At 38.6% G+C, this 19,744-nt stretch overlaps 1 protein-coding gene across 1 annotated transcript in view; it reads left to right on the forward strand.

The window, feature by feature from the left end:
- Positions 1-19,744, forward strand: part of LOC127620632 (plexin-D1-like) — a 108,533-nt gene that overhangs the window by 56,824 nt on the left and 31,965 nt on the right. Inside the window, exons 12-20 of the mRNA XM_052093822.1 lie at positions 3,999-4,156; positions 8,040-8,185; positions 8,622-8,727; positions 11,943-12,082; positions 12,175-12,354; positions 13,105-13,189; positions 13,289-13,555; positions 14,629-14,778; positions 17,450-17,567. Of these exons, the coding sequence (XP_051949782.1) occupies positions 3,999-4,156; positions 8,040-8,185; positions 8,622-8,727; positions 11,943-12,082; positions 12,175-12,354; positions 13,105-13,189; positions 13,289-13,555; positions 14,629-14,778; positions 17,450-17,567 (1,350 nt within the window). The remainder of the gene's footprint in view (positions 1-3,998; positions 4,157-8,039; positions 8,186-8,621; positions 8,728-11,942; positions 12,083-12,174; positions 12,355-13,104; positions 13,190-13,288; positions 13,556-14,628; positions 14,779-17,449; positions 17,568-19,744) is intronic.

Here is a 19,744-nt window from a genome sequence, read left to right on the forward strand (position 1 = left end):
GACACCTCTTTGGGGGCGTTGGGGAGGGCTACTTGCAGCCGACACAGTTGCCTCTAGCACGCAGTAGCCTGCTTGCACCTGTCTCGGCAGTTCACGTAACAGTGCGTGGTAATCGGTCAGTGCGTGGCGTTTTTATATGGGACCCCTTGTGTCACTTCATTCAACACAACGTTGAGTGAGTGACAGAAGGGGAACGTCATGGTTACTGTTGTAACCTCCGTTCCCCGAGGGAAGGAATGAGATGTTGTGTCCCTCCTGCCACAGCACTAGACCTACCACTGTAAACGGTCGTACCTTATTTCCGGCTACTCAGTGCAAAATCCTGACCGGCACGCTTCCCTTTATACCCCTATGTCCGGGGCGGGGCATGCAAATTCTGTCTGCCAACTTGACATTGGCCTTTTCTCATGTTCAGAGGTACGTTTGGCATCCCAGGAAGACCCCTTGTGTCACTTAATTCGACACAACGTCTCGTTCCTTCCCTCGGGGAACGGAGGTTACAACAGTAACCATGACGATTTACATCTAATACATTTATGTATATTTATATTAATTCACACTTGTATTTAATAATAATGAATTAATAATGTATTCCATTGTTTTATCCTTCAATTGAGCATGTTTACATGCACACCAGTACAATAACTATCAAAAGTAATCTTAAGAAATCTGTGTTTGCATGAGGCATGAAATTACTGGAAATTCAAATATCAAAAACAGTCATGTAAGTCTGTAAGAATATCAGTAAATGTGTTTCCATGCAGAGTGACATCAGTTAATGGGATGAAATCAATGTCGGTTTAAACACGCTCATTTATACGGTATATTTGATCAAGTCTTGTGAACTTGTCTGGGTTTCTGGGTGAATCGCTCCTTAATTGTGATCTGAACTTTGTTTCTTTAATGGAAAAAGTTTGCAAAGTATTTAACTTCAATAAATTCAACCAAACGCTTTGTGTAGCACCAGACGGGTGTTTTATGAGGTGTAGTTGTTTCCTCTGTGCTCATTTCTCATATGAAGAACACTGGTGTTCAGTATTTTTAACACAGATTTGATGAAATACACAGAATTTCATGCTTGATGGTTTGTGGATTCTGTCATGTACTCATTCATCATCCTCAGTAGGATGCTGCTTATAAAGACTTTTCACACTACTCTTAACCCGGGTTTGTGTCCTTTTTAACCTCAGTTTAAGGTCACTAGGTTAAACTTCATTTCACAGTTGTGTTTTTGAAAGGGGGATGGCACCTGGGTTATGAAGCTCTGCTGGAGAAACGGTGCTAGAGCAAAGTGTGAAATTGGAAATAAAATAACCCAGGATTACGTGAAACAGAGTTAAATATTATGCTGAATTGTTACACTTTGTTACACTCCAGTGCTGGGTAGTAACAGATTACATGTAATCTGGATTATATAATCAGATTACAAAAATCATTTATTTGTTAGTGTATTACATTACACTTTAAAATGTGTATATTCAGATTACAGTTTCTTTTTTATGGATTACATCATGATTACTTTCTTGATTGCATCACCATTCAGCTAAAGGCAATAACTAGTGTGTAATTTAGTAATTAAGATCCTACATTTTAAAGCAGCGGTCTGAGCTGTTTTGCACTAATGCACAAATAAATGCCAGACTGTTTGTATTTGCAAAATTCATCAATAATAATGGCTTTAAACAAGCCCTCGTCCACCTGTCCATAATTCTAGACATGTTACAAATAAACATGTCAAAGGTGTCAGTCACATGCAATTTTGTGCTATTGTACCATGCAAATGCACTTCGGCCCATGCTTCATGTTTTAGGTTAAGGCCTGATATTGATCATGAATAATTATGAGGTAGTACACATCTTACATCTCTAAATCATATCTAGAGACAGTCTCTCATTTCAAACCTGGATAATAAAAAGTCCCATTTCTATTCCTAATTTCCTAAATAACTAAAATTATTTTCATATCAAAAATACAAGTATGTTTCCATTGTCTTTTATCTTGTGTAACATTGATGTGTATGACCCTTTAAGCACCTTTTCTACTCAGCAACTGACTTGATTTTATGTTTAATAATGTTCAGTGTTAATTGATACTTGATACATTTAGAATTAATGATTAGATTTTCATAAAAATATGCAATGGGTAATCCAAAAGTAATGGGATTAGAATACCTAAACATTGTAATACAAAAGATTACATGACCAATTACATTTTAAGTTGTGTAATGTTATCTGTACCCAATTTCAGAAGTAATCTACTCAGCACTGGATATTTAATGTTTCAAAATGCCAACAGAGAAGCAGTTACTTTATTTTCGCTACAATGTGGACAGGAACACAAATAAAATGTTAAAAAAATTATAAAATAGTAAAATAACATTTTCCTATGGTGATCTGGGTGGTTGTAAGTGCGTTGTTACAGTATGTGGTTAGTTGTTGCTAAGGTGTTCTGGGTGGTTGTAAGTGCTTTCTTATGTGGTTGCTAGGGTATTCTGGTTGGTTGTCAGTGCATTGCTCTATAGTTGCTAGGGTGTCCCAGGTGGTTGCTAAGAGGTTTTGGGTGGTTGTAAGTGTGTTGCTAAAGTATGTGTTTGCTAGGGTATTCTGGGTTGTTGTTGGAGTGGTGCTGAGTGGTTGCTAAGGTATTATGGGTGGTTGTAAGTTTGTTGCTGCAGTATGTGTTTACTAGGGTATTCAGGGTGGTTGTTGGTGTGTTGCTGTGTGGGAGCTAAAGTTTTCGGGGTGCTTGCCAAGGTGTTCTGTGTGGGTGTTAATGAATTGCTATGTGGTTGCTAGGGTTTTCTATGTGGTCGCTATAGTGTTTTGCATGGATATTAGTTTGTTGTTGCTAGGGTATCCAGGGTGGTTGTTAAGGTATTGTGGGTGGTTGTAAGTGTGTTGCTATAGTATTTGGGTTCTAGGGTATTCTGGATGGTTGCTAATGTGTTCTGGGTGGTTGTTAGTTTGTTGCAATATAGTTGCTATTGTATTCTAGGTGGTTGTTATTGCATTTCTTTGTGGTTGCTAGAGTATTCTCTGTGGTCGCTATAGTGTTTTGCATGGATGTTAGTATGTTGTTGCTAGGGTACCCAGGTGGTTGCTAAGGTATTGTGGGTGATTTTAAGTGTGTTGCTACAATATTTGGTTGCTAGGGTATTCTGGGTGGTTGTTAGTGCTTTTCTATATAGTTGCTTTGGTATTCTAGGTGGTTGTTAGTGCATTGCTATGTGGTTGCTAGTATATTCTGCGTGGTTGCTAAAGTATTCTGGGTGGTTGAAAGTGTGTTGCTACAGTATTTGGGTTCTAGGGGATGGTTGCTAATGTGTTCTGGGTGATTGTTAGTTTGTAGCAATATAGTTGCTATTGTATTCTAGGTGGTTGTTATTGCATTGCTTTGTGGTTGCAAGGGTATTCTTTGTGGTTGTTAGTACATTTCTATGTGGTTGCTAAGGTGTTCTGAGTGGTTGTTAATGTGTTTATTTGTGTTTGTTAGGGTATTCTGGGTGGTTGCTAGGGTGTTGCTTACTTCCTCAAGTCAAAAGAGCCCAGTCTGACATCTGGTTTGTTGATATGTCTCGGGTTCCTCCATTATTGACTGTTTTTTTTACCAATTGTATCGTCTGCCAAGCTTTTAAGTCTGATATAATACCACATCAGTCCTCAACAGTCTGCATAATTTAAGGTAGCATTCGTGTCTGTACATGAACGGTTTTAGCACAAACGGTCTGGGATGAGTTATGTGCTGAAGTTGAATATTTATGGATATGGTTTTGTTCAAATCACTAACTGTAATTCTAAGCAATAGCAATAATGACTGAGCAAACACCACAAAAATATTAAAGGGATAAAGTCTAACTTGGGTCTATTATCTTGGAGTGTTGTATATGTGAACAGATTATTAATGTGTGTGTGTGTGTGTGTGTGTGTGTGTGTGTGTGTGTGTGTGTGTGTGTGTGTGTGTGTGCGTGTGTGTGTGTGTGTGTGTGTGTGCACGTGCAGTGGAAGTGTACAGCTGCAGTGCAGGGGAGAGTGATTGCTCTCAGTGTTGGGGTCGTGAGGCTCAAGGTCATCATTGCGCCTGGTGTGACAACAACTGCCGCCCACGAGTCTACTGCCAGTCCATCACTACAAACTGCCCACAGCCTCACATACAGAAGGTAAGACAACAAAAACACAAACATACAAACCCATAATAAAACATTTCTCAAACTGTGCTCAAATTTGCCAAGATACAAAATTTGAAATCAAAAGACAGAGATGTCTCAAAACATCAAACTCAAACATATTTCATCATATTATTCAAAGAGCAAGTGTTCTAGGCAGTGGGCTATGTTACCTACATTCATTTTTAGTGAATTAATTATACATGTATTATAAAATGTACACATTTATTTATAATTTACAGCAGTGGGGTCAGAGTTCAAATGGATTAAACTTTGAATGTTGCATTACAACACTTGTCCGATGTGGGGTATCACTAAAGCTGAATTAACTCATCAGCTTGTTAGCAAAGCCTTCATGAGCTGAACGGGGTGTGTTCAATAAGACACATCCAAAATGTGCTGGACTGGAATTGAGAACACGGTTTTTACACAACAGAATGAGTGAATCAACTATAATGCTTTCAACCCACATTCCCCCAAAGACACAAGACAGGGGGAGTGGTGTGTGTGTGTGTGTGTGTGTGTGTGTGCTGCAGTTAATGGATCATGTAGGTGTGAGGAAACAGTATGGAGAAAAGAGAAGCAAAACAACAGACAGAGCAGGAGTGGATGGCTTTGTTTGTGTTGGCTGGCTTCCTGTTTTTGTTTCATGTTCTCCATTCTGAGGAGTTTCTGCTGCATATGCAGACTGTGGCTGTGACCTCACATTTAGAGCAAGGGTCTCTTAAATGTGCATGTGTTCAAGAAAGATTGGGGGAAAACATTATAATTAAAAAGGCTGCTGAACTAACCAGTAAACTGATGCCTTCTACACACTACACGACTTTCAAAGATGTTGTATCGTGGTACTGTTCATATCACACAACTGTCTGTCTTGTCACTGAAGTCGTAGCGTTTTCAAATTACATGACAAATCGGCGACAGTGGTGAACACATTACAAAACACTTCACTATTGACGAATCACCTACGACTCTGCCTGGACTCCAAATTACGTTTCCCAACAGAGTACACGCGAGAAGTGATACGAGATACGAAAACAAATGCATGATCATACTGTATGTTATGCATTTCAGAGTATGATGAGTATGTTTTTAATAATATATTTTATTAGTTACAATATGAAAAATCACCTCCTCCTGAAAAATCTTCCTATTTGCTGACCTGACTGTCCAAGAGAACTGGCGATTTCTCTCCAACTCTTCTCTTTCTCCACCCGGTTGTGGAACAGTTCAGAGGACACATCAAATAGGCACTGGTGCTCCTGCCAATGTTCCACTAACTGTTTCCACATTTCTTCGGTCCAATTAAAGTTTCTTGATACTGCAGCCATGCTAGTTGATGTTCTGTTGCTGGTACATCAGGACTTCTCCCACTGTAAATCTCGTGCCCTGTTTCTTGCTCTCTCATTGGCTGTAGGTCAACACTGTTGTTGTATTCAGTCAAAACATATTTCACATTGCACGATTTGGAGTCGCTGACTGGTCCAGATATTTACAATGCTAGATATCTCGCTGACATCTGTGACGCGTTCATACATTGTGATCGGCGCTCACAGGAGTGCGTTACGCTTTGCCCACGATTTCAGGCTTTTGTCAGCAATCTCCACAAAACTGTCAGCGAGCGAAAATTGGGCTTAAAATCGTGTAGTGTAAACATTAAAGTCAACAGAAAATCTAATTGGACACTATTTATTGTCTTAAAGGGATACTGCACTCAAAAATAACAATTCTGTCACTACTACTTTTTCCTCGTGCAGTTCCAGACCCATTCACAATTTCTGAGGTGAAATGTCCACTGTGTGGCACTAAGAGCGAGTTAAATGTTCTTCCAAACAGATGATGTTTGTCATCATAGTCAGTTATTTTTGATTCAATAGTCAGTCAAGTTTTAAATCAACAAATCCGACCTCCCTACCCTAACCCTTAAACCTAAACATAATTGTGATATTAAAGATGCAATTATTGAAGAAACCACATCATTTAGTGTTGCTTTAGGACACTTTTAGCTCACGTGTGGACTCGTGTGCTCTTCAGGACTCATTCCCGCTCCTTTACATCACAAGTGCAACGCCCTATCAGCTGAGCTACTGCACAATTCAATCACACTTAAACAAGCTTGTAAATGTAGTTGAGAGTCATGCGCTATAGCAAACGTGTTCAGATGTCATAAGATAACATTGTGTGAGGAACAGGTGAATAGTTTTATTCTTGATTTGTGTGAAAGTGAATTCAAGTCATTGTTGTTGTTGTTGCGCCTCTGGTGTTCAACGAGCCTCGTAAAAATCATTTAGCAGAAATGTAGGTATAGTAACATGATTCTGAGGGACCAGGTTGTCCAAACCTGTTTGTCTTTGTACCAGGAAACAGCCTCAGTCACGATTCACTTTCAGTGCATAGAATGTTATATGGGTTTTAAACAACATGAGGGAAAGTAAATGATGACAGATTTTTTTTTAGATAAATAGGTGCCAATTGTTCAATGCTTTTGGTGATAGAGTCGGACCTGTCTAGGCAAATCTTCTAGGCTGTAACAGTGAACGTCCTTGAATTACAAGAAGCTTATCTTCTGAAATAGATTGTGTTTAAAAAGCAACCTGTGATTTCTGTCCTCCATTCACACGTTCTCACATCAGTTCGGGGTGTAAATGATTTGCAATGGGAACCAAACTGAACTCATTACACACAGAGTGATAATTATCAGCTCGGGAGTGTGTTTGCAGGACTTCAGAGGGTGTGTGTGTTTTACAGGTTTTAATTTGGCAGATGTTGTTTTTTTTTTACACTACACTTTTGAGGTTTTAAAAATGGCATCCTTGATATGCAGTGCTATGTTTATGCATGTAAACTTTTCAATGCTCTTTCCATATTTCTTTATAACTGAAGATCTGAGGCTCAGTTTTTGCAGGCTGATATCATCTATATCAGGTGATCTGATCACAAGTAATCAGGCGAGACACATTGGATAGTTTTTTCTAGTTTAAATGGCATATGTATGTGTTTAATGATATAGGTATGCACTAGGAACATGATGTGAGTGTGTTTAGGCAGATATATTGTTTATGAGTCACTCAGTCTGAACTTGTGCATGTGACCACGAGTAACTCAAGCATTAAACCATAATGAACATGTAAACATTTTAACAATGTTAGGTCTATGTTAACCGTACCGCCAGGATTGAAAAATAAACTATGTGATGAGCTTAGTTTTACCGCATATGAGCTGGTGGTAAAGTTCTGGTGAAAACTTGACTGTGTCGTATATGCTGCACATTAACATCAGTTAGTTCCTGTCATCTAGCGCTAATCTGATTAGATTGGATAAGAGTGTATAAAAGCACTAGAATGCTTCAGTGTGTTGTATCTCTGTGACATGTACCAGTATTTGGTTGTACGGTATACTGTGATAATTACATGCACTGTTGTGTTATGGGGGCAGTTCAAAAATACCATAGATAACCTATTAGCCAAATCGATTAGATTTTTCTGAACGCACAACAGCTTTATCCAGAAGTCAGCAGTGATTTGGTCAGTAATAAACAGTAGTATTCACTAGTTGAAGGATTTTCTATATATATTTATATGTTGTAAATAACAATTAAAAACTTAATCTGGTTGGAAAAATGAAATATACTAAATATACAATGAATATTGTCAATGATAATAGATTTAAACACAGCAGATCCCCATGAGACATCTGTTATACTGCAGAATGTAGAGGAACACAGAGAAAGAAGGAAAATAATATAACCGATAGTTCCAAGGAGCAAGATATATCGGACTTCCTCTAGTTCTGAACCTGTTCTGAATGTCATCTTGTCTGTTTAACTAAATCATGCTCAATCGTTTAACGCGTTTGATCTCTTTTTCTGTGGCTGTAGATTGAGCCGCTCAGAGGGCCGTTGACGGGAGGAACTCTGATCACAGTACAGGGCAGGAATCTTGGACACAGTGCTGATCATGTGAACGTGTCCATTGGGGAAGTACCCTGTAAAATACTGCCCAAATTCTACACTGTTTCAGTCAGGTACGTACACTACAGTGTTGGGGAGAAACTAACTAAAATAGTGATGCTTCTAACTTAACTTCATTTTTCAGTATTATTACAGTTCAGCTACTTTTCCAGCGAGGAGCGCTGTAGTGTCTAGGGTTGCCAACCGCCCCTTATAATACAGAATCATCTCTGCTGTCTGTCATGTTTTGTTCTGATGATAGTTTTTTACCACTGTGATTCCAAAAACACCGGTGATTCATGACATAAAATGACATTGCATGTGTCATTCTGGAAGAGAGACTCGGCTATATGATGGTCTGTAAAACAGCAGCTCTTTAAGTACAAAAGCACAATATAGTTGCCTACAGGTTTAGTTAAAGCACTTAATGAGATTTTCTAACATTTCCCTTGTGATAAACACTATTTACTAAACCGTTAATCTTAGATGTGTGTTTGTGTGTTCTAATAGGTTGGTTTGTGAGACTGGTGCATCATGGGAGAAGATCAGTGATCATGTTACAGTGACTGTAGATGGTAACACGGTGGGCGTTTCAAAGGAAATATTTGACTTTGTGGTAAGTACAGACTATTCTCTACTTGACCTGCAGTCCATTTTTAGTCTGTTGGAATGTCTAGTTTTATCTTCATGATTTATTTTTCCATCACACCCATTACTGGGCTTCAGACCCCCTCACATCAGCCTGACAATGTGCTGAATGATATTTACACATGAACATTTATAGAGTTCTCACCAAATGCTGTTTGTTGGTGCATGTGGCAACTGAGGTGTCTGATTATCAGAAATGACATCACACACTGTAGATCACTGTGACCTTATGAATCCAGCTTCTTCTGAGAGGAAAGGGCATTTCTGAACCGATGTTGTCATGTAATGTCCAGATTTAAGAATAACTTGTGTTTTATGTGTCTGTGAGGGAATGCAGTGTGATTTGGTACTAATGACTCATTTTAACAATAATGAGACTTTTAGCTCTAAAGAGTGTCTTACAAAACACTTATTAGGGTTCATATCACCAAAAATTCCACTTTCAAGAGCATGGAAAAAGTATTTTTCTCATAAACAATCTTAAAAAATGAATGGAAAATAACACAATTAGTCACCTTTAGCTCCATAAATAGAATTCTGTCATTACGCAGCTGTTAGTGAACTGTTCCATATTTGAATTGGACTTGCATGGAATTTTGTTAGCGAACGTGGACATTTACAGTTTTCTTATCATGGGATCCAGTGGCGCATGCTCCGGTTGTTGAGTGGACAGTTCAGTTTTGAGATGCGTGTTTTTTCAGGTCCAACGTGACTTAAAAAGTCACAGAAATTTCTAATTATTTATTATTTTATTTAAAAAAATTCTTGTAAAGAATTCATATGCAATAATTCTTATCCCACAAATGACTGAAATATTACGTGATAAATCATGGAAATTCCTTGGCCAGAAGGAGTGTGAAGTGCATCATGGGTCATGCCTGTGATCAAACACAACACAAAGCTCTCAAACCCACCAAAGTCTCAGAACTGCTGAGGACAGATTTTGGACATGAAAAGGGGCTCAGAAAGAGAGAGAGGAATGATTATTTCTTTAGGAGGAGGAGATGTGGATGTGGACTCCTCCAAAACCTCCTTCCTCAAACTTTCAACCCACTCCCACAGTGCAGGAAACATCTGCCCTACACTCACACACACACACACACACACACACACACACACACACACACACACACACACACACACACACACACACACACGCATTTTAATATCCTCTCCTTGACCCTCAGCTACTCTAACCTCCCCACACACACACAGACACACACACACACACACACACAGGATTTGATGTCATGTCGTTTGTGTGTGTGCTTGAGCGTTCGTGCGTGCGTGTGTGTGTGTGTGTGTGTGTGTGTGTGTGTGTGTGTGCGTGCGTGTGTGTGTGTTTCTGTGGAGGGTGTTAGGAATGTCACAGAGCAAACTCAAATGAAAGTGTGGAATATTTGCAAATCTGTAGCGCTGTAATTCACTCAACATGCTGCTTTACTGTTGAGTGACAGCTTAGTTTAAACTGTTTATGATACTTTATCTTTTTATTTGATCATTATGCTATAAACACACACACAGACAGTTTTCTGTGTGTTGTAACACAGTTTGAGACTTTCTGAATACTAAAATGTTGCCTATACTTTACTGAATTTGGTATTTTGAAAAATGCACTTAAAACTGATTTTGGCACTTAAAACTGATTAAATGGGTTTGTAGAAAATGGCAGTTGATTTCTAGCGGGTCAAATCTGGTTTAGGTGTCTATAACCTAATAGACTACCAGCTTTTAATTACCTTTCTGGGTTGGTAAACCATTTTGGTCATAACCAGGTCTTACCAGCTTAAGGAGTAAGCGGTTGTTAAGAACATGGTAGATGGTTTCTTGCTGGTCTAGGATGGTTTAGGTGGATACACTGCAAAAAATGATTTTCTAGACAAGTATTTTTGTCTTGTATTCCTGTCAAATTATCTAAACTTTCTTAAAACACGATTTATTTACTTGTCAAGCAAAATGGGATAAGATATTAAGTCTTGTTTTAAGATAAATCTGACTAAATTTAGTGAACTTTAGACTCAAAACAAGAAAAAAAATCTGCCAATGTGGTAAGCAAAATAAACTTAATTTAAAAGGAAAACAAGTTTATTTTGCTTATCCCATTGGCAGATTTTTTTTCTTGTTTTGAGTCTAAAGTTCACTAAATTTAGTTAGATTTATCTTAAAACAAGACTTAATATCTTATCCCATTTTGCTTGACAAGTAAATAAATCGTGTTTTAAGAAAGTTTAGATAATTTGACAGTAATACAAGACAAAAATACTTGTCTAGAAAATCATTTTTTGCAGTGTACTACCTGGTGGAAACCTGGCAAAGCTAGTGGACCATACTGTAAAAAAATTGATGGTGGTCAAGCTCGTTTTAAGAACATGGTTCTGGTTTTTAGCTTGTCTAAGCTGGTTTGAGTGGTTAGCGAGCTGGACTTCTAGCTCATGGAGACCTGGCATAGCTAGTAGACTATCTTGCTCATGGTAAAAACCTGCTGGAAAAAAAAACAGGTCAAACTGGGTGATGGTGGAAAAGCTGGTTTTTAGAACATGGTACTGGTTTCTAGATGTTCCAGACTAGTTTAGGTAGTTAAACAAATGGACTACCTGCTAGTGTTTAACTGCCCGGGTTGGTAAATAATTTTGGTGAAGTGGCCTACTGAAACATGGGAGTTGATTTCTGGCTAAGCAAAGCTGGTGGAGGATTGGCAAAGCTAGAAGACCCTCTTGGTCAAGGGGAAACCTGCTGGAAAAAGGTCATATCAGCTTAAGGTGGAGAAGTTTGTTTTTTGGAACTTTTTACTCGTTTCTAGCTGTTTAAGCTGGTTTAAGTGATTAACGTGGTTTATTGCTGATCTAGAATTTTCTACCAGCTTGACCAAGATACTCTACTAACTCAACCAAGTCACCACCATCTGGGACCAACTAGAAACCAGCTAACATGTTTAAAAAAAGCTTGACACTTTACTTTCAAAATGTTATAACTTGCTCCGCCATTCAAACAAGTTTTCAATTGATGTCACCAAGACCTCTTATATTTTAACACAATTTTAAAAAATCAATCGATTCCCCACAGATATAGCTCGCCGTTTAGTTTTTCTGGAAATATGTCATTCCAGAAGTAAAATGGATTGTGAATGTCCTTTCATGTTGACTTTAAAGTGCTCATGGACGTTTTCTTTCTCCCACGGCACAGGAGCCTACACTTCTAGAGTTCACACCCAAGCAGGGTCCCCTTGCCGGAGGAACCAGACTTACCATACGGGGCACATTTCTGGATGCTGGATCTGTAATTAACGTTAAGGTCAACAATACCCAAAACTGCACCATCTTCATGTGAGTGTTTCTGTATGGTGCTGCAAATGGATTTCACATTTTGTATATCTGTTCAGCAGTATGACAACAGTGTTTCCTGTATGATTTTGCAGGCAGTCCAGTGATCTCATCAAGTGTGTGATGCCCCCAGTGGTGCCCGCTGTCTCAGAGAGTGTGTCGGTGTGTGTGGTTTTTGATGGAAGGCCGTGCCATAGCGGTTCACCAAACTTTACATTTACATACGAGAAAAACCCTATAATCAACAACATTAAACCTAACAAAAGCTTCCTCAGGTAAGACAATAAAGCGAAAACAAAGAATAGTCAAGCAAAAATGTTTGCATATTTTAACTTCACCCTATTCAAAAAGGCCACATACAAAATGTTCGCAAAGGAATACTAACACAATGTTATCTGCACATTAAATCAGTGAGTGACACCCAGTTATCATCTCTGGAATAATAAGAGATAATATAGTCAACCGACAGATCAGGACTTGTTTTGCTTCACCCTGAATGGGTTTATTTTACAATAAAGATTGATTTTTATTTAGCAAGAAGTCACTTGTTACATGGCTACTTGCAAAATAAATAAATAAATGGAAGCAAATATTGATTTGTGTTGAAATTAAGTTATAATGTGAGTAAAAAGAGGCTGTAGAGTCTCCAGAAACAGCTGAACTCCACCTCTGGATTGCATTTGAGTTTCGTAAGGCGTTCATATACTGTACATGCTTACAATTATAATGTGAAAAGAAAGAGTCTACACAAATAGTTGAACTTCAATTCCGGCTTGCATTGGAGTTCTGTAAGGTGTTTATATTGCAAAGGTGTTTATACATCAGCTATGACAGCACTTCTTATCTTATTTGTGTGTAGAAATGGCATTTTAAATGCAATTTTGTGTATAAATGTCATATCCTTAGGCCGTGTGATCAATTCATGATTCAAGAAAGAGATGCAAAAATTGTAGCTACACTGTAAATAGAAGGTCAAGTTGTGGGAAAAGGTATTAGCGTACTCATCTGCTGTGTGTGTGTTGTAGTGGTGGTCGCAGTATCTCAGTCACTGGACATGGTTTTAACCTGGTGCAGTCTGTCATGATGGAGTTGTCTGGAATTGGACAGACGGTACAGTCACTTGTTTTTATCTATATGAAATCAAAGTGTTTTTATTTCACTTGTTTGTGCATTGAGTCTTGCTGTTGTTGTTTGTCATGTGTGCTGCAGAACTGCTCTTGTAAGTCATTGACTCGGATCGTGTGTGAGTCTCCTGCTGCCAGCCAGTCCCAGCAGACCATAGCTCACTTCTACCTCAATGATGTGCTCTATAGAGGTGATGGCTCATCTTCATCGGGACAAGTGCTGGAGGAAGATGAGGAGCCTCACGCCGATCACTTCCGGTTCGACTATGTGGAAGATCCGCAGTTTTATACAGCAAACAAAGAGAAACTCATTAAACATCATCCAGGAGAACCACTCATACTCATCATCAATGTGAGGGAGTGCTGATCGTAATCAAGATATATTGTCTGAAAACAAGTCTTAATATCTGTGTGCCTACACAATTTTGGTTCTCAAGTAAATGTGTCTTGTTTTACGGATGTTAAGACATTTTTACTAGAAAACAAGACAAAGGAAATTATACGTAACTGTAAAGGGATTAATGTAAAGGAGGAGGCGAGAACCGCCTTGACAATATAAATAACATTTTAATAATAAACTGAAACAAAAATACAAACACACAAAGGTGTCGGACAGCTGTCCGTAAATCTCTCTCTCTCTCTGTCGCACTGTCGTCTCCAGTCGGCCTTTATCCCTCTCTGAGACTTGATTAGACTGATTAGTTGAGGAATCATGACCCGGATCCGCCCTCCATCCTGCCACAGTAACCGAATAAACACTCACTGAAACTTCCCAAGCTATAAGCTGTTAACAATTTAAAGTAGTTTAACAACAGTTCTGTTATGACGACTCTCAGAATAAATGTAGTGTGTTATTATAGCAAGTTGACAGGATTTGGTCTTGGTGGACTAGATGTGCTACACTTCTTCTGCACAATTAGACATACATACAATCCACTTGAAGCAGATATAGACAGGTGATGCTGGAGAGGAGGAAGGTTTCAGAGAAAAAGTTTTGTAAACTTTTGCAAGATGCAGTGAAAATATATTAGCTGCAAACAACTGAGCAATTTAAATGTTAGACAAAGAGCACACAAGTTGATTGGCTAACAGATAACATGTCAAAGGACCAATCATTAGTTCCTCCCCAGCCCCGACACACACGGATGCGGACGTGAAGTCCAGTGTTGTGTGGCAGACAGGAAGTTCCTAGCATGCGCAGAAGATTGAAGGAGTGTTATTTTCATTCTCTCCTAAAGAATACAGGGAGGAAGGAAGGAAGTTTGAATTCCAGTGAGGTGTGCACATCACAAAGAAGTTTACTTTTGCATACTGGATTTAAGGATATGCAAAAGGATGTTTCTGCTCTATGTGTTTATAACTGATTTGTGTGCTTGTGTATTTGCAAGTGAAAGGGTAATTGTATTTTCTTTGTTTGTGGATCAGAAAGGGCCGAGCGAGTTGGATTTGACACCAGAGGAGTACTCGGTGAAGATAGGCCAAGATCTCTGTGACATAACATTCCATAATGACCAGCTCTTCCACTGCACCATTAACAGATCACTGAGCGCCAGCACTGGAGATCTGCCCGTCACTGTGAGTTACACACATTCACCCATGAGTAGTCTCAGGTCCCACGGACCTCCCACAGACTGTGCACTGACACAAAACTGGAAGACATTTTCTCGATCTAGTAAGCAATTTGCTATGTTCCTAATTTGTAAGTCGATTTGGATAAAAGCTTCTGCTAAAAGACTAAATGCAAATGTAAATATAAGCTCTAATGTAAAGGCTCCTTACGCAACCGACAGCAGAAAAATAGCACCCTCAACAGACAACTGTTATGAACAACATGACTTAAAAATGGCAGCAAGCCTTAATGAGCCCGTTTACATGCACAACAATATGCCGATTACTCCCAAAAATCAGCTTATTTAAAAAATCTGACAAAGCAAGAAAAGTGTTTACACGAGATTTGAAATAATCACGTTATTCTCTGCTTTTGACGTAAAACCATGAAGAGAAATGAACTCAACATGTGCGCACATTGGATAAGCCGGTAAGAACTCTGGTAAAGGTGCCACGTGAAAAATTTACCCTGTCGATCAGTTTATTATTATGCCTTTTATGAGCTTACACCGTGTCATTGTCCGCGGACACATTTTTATTTGCTATTTACAGAATTTAGAGCTGTCACAGACTTTTGCATACCTTTCCATTAAAATATCACTTACTGAATCTTTTAGTGCTTTTGAGGATGAATTAAATAATAACTGGATTTACCAAAGTTTGCCAGGTTAATGATATACATTTTTAATCTCTTCAGAGTTTTGTTTATTCACTTAGTAGCAAACCTTTTTTCATTCTCGGACTAAAACTTCTGCACCATTATTTGAACTGAGAGTTTCCAAGGTCTTTTATTGTGGCATCAGTTATCATTCAGATAAACCTCGACCTTAAACAACATGTAAAAACACAGCATCCTTGGGTTATTCGCTTCACATGTCAGTCAGACAGTCTCTTCCTGTGAACCAGACTTTATGTCACATTCAGTTCTTTCAGTTTCACTTCAAATTTCTATTTGAATCGCTAAAATAATGACCCAACAATCAATCAGAGAGGGTCATTTGAACTGAAACTAAACTGCAACAATGACTCATTCTGAACTTTTTGATGTCAGACAGATATATACATAAACACATGATCGCCCACATTTACATGGTTAAAACTCTTAGAGAGTACTTACTGTGCCCGCCCACTTTTTCAGCCTTCCTGGTTCCGGAAGTGTTTTTCCTAGAACTTTTTTCCATTGGGATTTCATAAAATCCATCATAAAACAGCTCAGATGGGAACCACAACATTACAAAGTTTAATTTGAAGCAAAAAACTATTTTAAAATCAGACAAAGATACAAGATACTACTTATCGTCTTTAATGAGGGAATGAACTACAATCCCATGAAGCATTGCGAATGATGTAATCAAATAACAAATGATGGAAAAATTGGTAAAATAATAAATAATTGAGATATAATTAGTAGTTTGGGTGTGGGAGGTCACTGCAGAGCTTGTTTGTCATGCGTTGTTCACCGCGATTCTCTGATTGGTGGATCGTTTCCCTTCAGGATCATGGGTAGTGTAGTTCTTTAGCAGGAATTCTGCAATTAAACATGACTTTTAAACAATGAATATATACCATCAATTAACAACCTCAGAGCTCACGGTAGGTCTGTCTTTAAAAGTTTATGAGTTATCTTTAGGATTTTTACTTCCGGAACCAGAAAAGTGTGCTCTTTATGAGTGGCTGTAGTTTGTTTTTAATAAGATCCCTGATCAATTCAGTCTGATTTAACTGTTGCTCTTAAAAGGTACAGCTGTAAAAACAGCCTGTTTAATTGTAAGGGTCAGAGAGAGGGGGTAAAATAGTCATGAAAAACTGCATTTTTACTATTTTTGGCACAAAAAAAAAAAACTATTCTAACATGAAAAGTGGGCCACAGGGGGAATGCGAAAATTACCCTTTTAAGGAACTGGGTGCACATTTGGTAAGTAGGACAGAGGTTTAGACTACATTTACACAACTTCCCACAAGAACAATCCCTCTATGTGCTGTTGCTGCATCTAGAAATGTCCACACAAAACACACTCCACCCTTATCTCATGTTAATCACAGAGGACAGCACGCTACCAGCGTAACAGCGAACTGATTTAAAGACATCGCTCATCACTGATATTTTATCTCTTCTGTATCTGTATCCTGTTCTCTCCACTGGAACTTTCTTTGGCGTGATGGATGAGTTCAACATCTAACATGAAAACAAATGTTAATCATGTGCCCGCCACATCTGCACTGCCCTGATATCAGCGTGTGTGTATTCATGTCTGGAATTCCTCCTTTCTTTGTTTAGTCTCATTATGAAAGACAAACATCTATTTTTAACATCGTTCAGTCTGCTGGTCAGTGCCACCTGATGGCATGAGCTCTAATGGAGCAGAGAAACCTCTGAACATCTCAACAGAGTCAACAAACAGTGGAAAATCGGACTGATTCCGCTGAAATACTTCCTCGCAGCATTAAGTCTAAGGTGTAATTGTGTCACAGGTCAAAAGAAACATCCAGAACATTTATCACACATTCTTTCATGGAGAGTCCTTTCAAGGGAGGATGAGAGAGGATTGTATGTGTTTGTAGAATCTAAATGATTTTCTTTTTATATATGATGTTTGTTATATAGGAAGACATAAGCTATAATCGAGTTGTGTTTCAGGTAAAAGTGGGACATTTACAGAAGGTCATAGCGATGGTGCAGATGGGCGGAGGCAGTGAACTGGCCATCATTGTGTCCATCGTCGTGTGCTGTGTGCTGCTGTTGCTCTGCACTGTTGGTATGTATATATATATATATATATATATATAGATACACACACACATAAAATGTCAAACAAAGAAATGGTATGACAAAACAAATAAGAAATATTTAAGATTGTCAACAATTTCTAGGTCAATTTATCAGGACTGAAGAACATGTGAAGAAAACATGACCAAAGTAGTCAAATTCCACACAATTGATCTGTGGACAGTTGTTTTGGTGTCGAATTTCAACTGCTTCCATTACTGTGACACAATTTGGATTTCTTTAAGTTATAGCACCCCCTAGATTTGGAAATGTATGAAATTTGGCATGTGCCCTCAGAATGTTCTGGTTTCCATGTGTACCAGGTTTTGTCAAGTTTGGCCAATTAATAGTCAATAATGGGCCACACCCAAAAAATTAATTGGCACATACACTCACCTAAAGTATTATTAGGAACACCATACTAATACTGTGTTTGACCCCCTTTCGCCTTCAGAACTGCCTTAATTCTACGTGGCATTGATTCAACAAGGTGCTGAAAGCATTCTTTAGAAATGTTGGCCCATATTGATAGGATAGCATCTTGCAGTTGATGGAGATTTGTGGGATGCACATCCAGGGCACAAAGCTCCCGTTCCACCACATCCCAAAGATGCTCTATTGGGTTGAGATCTGGTGACTGTGGGGGCCATTTTAGTACAGTGAACTCATTGTCATGTTCAAGAAACTAATTTGAAATGATTCGAGCTTTGTGACATGGTGCAATATCCTGCTGGAAGTAGCCATCAGAGGATGGGTACATGGTGGCCATAAAGGGATGGACATGGTCAGAAACAATGCTCAGGTAGGCCGTGGCATTTAAACGATTCCCAATTGGCACTAAGGGGCCTAAAGTGTGCCAAGAAAACATCCCCCACACCATTACACCACCACCACCAGCCTGCACAGTGGTAACAAGGCATGATGGATCCATGTTCTCATTCTGTTTACGCCAAATTCTGACTCTACCATCTGAATGTCTCAACAGAAATCGAGACTCATCAGACCAGGCAACATTTTTCCAGTCTTCAACTGTCCAATTTTGGTGAGCTCTTGCAAATTGTAGCCTTTTTTTTCTATTTGTAGTGGAGATGAGTGGTACCCGGTGGGGTCTTCTGCTGTTGTAGCCCATCCACCTCAAGGTTGTGCGTGTTGTGGCTTCACAAATGCTTTGCTGCATACCTCGGTTGTAACGAGTGGTTATTTCAGGCAAAGTTGCTCTTCTATCAGCTTGAATCAGTCGGCCCATTCTCCTCTGACCTCTAGCATCAACAAGGCATTTTCAGCCCACAGGACTGCCGCATACTGGATGTTTTTCCCTTTTCACACCATTCTTTGTAAACCCTAGAAATGGTTGTGTGTGAAAATCCCAGTAACTGAGCAGATTGTGAAATACTCAGACCGGCCCGTCTGGCACCAACAACCATGCCACGCTCAAAATTGCTTAAATCACCTTTCTTTCCCATTCTGACATTCAGTTTGGAGTTCAGGAGATTGTCTTGACCAGGACCACACCCCTAAATGCATTGAAGCAACTGCCATGTGATTGATTGATTAGATAATTGCATTAATGAGAAATTGAACAGGTGTTCCTAATAATCCTTTAGGTGAGTGTATGTTCTAGATAGGGCTGTTGATTTAACGCATTAATTTAGTGTGATTAATGATATAACTAATAGCACATTAAAAAAGGAACGCAATGATGATCCCTGATGTGTTCGTATGCAGCGTTTATGATGCTGAATACCAGTGAGACACTCCAAATACATCTGTCTGAGGCACACACATGTAAATAGAGCGACAATTAAAAATGTAACTCAATGGAAACTGTAGGCTTCTTCAATGATATGAGAATAAAAAAACTATATATTGAATTCTTAAGCCACTTTTTGTATTGTCTAATCAATTATTCTTCTGACAAAAAATGCAATTTATTTTAAACAGAATTTAAATATGTTTTATATATTAATTATAGGCCCTACATATTATTATTATAAATATTTGAATTATTTTGGATTATTTATATGAATTATCTTTATTTGGGGGCCTTTCTAAGCAAATAATGATGTATGTGATTAATTGTGATTCATTCGAATAATTAATCGGCATGTCATCGGCATCCCTAGCTCTAAACAATTAAATGAAAAAAAATGCAAACATTTTTGTCAG

This window comes from Xyrauchen texanus, chromosome 27, assembly GCF_025860055.1.
Source record: "Xyrauchen texanus isolate HMW12.3.18 chromosome 27, RBS_HiC_50CHRs, whole genome shotgun sequence".
Taxonomy (NCBI): domain Eukaryota; kingdom Metazoa; phylum Chordata; class Actinopteri; order Cypriniformes; family Catostomidae; genus Xyrauchen; species Xyrauchen texanus.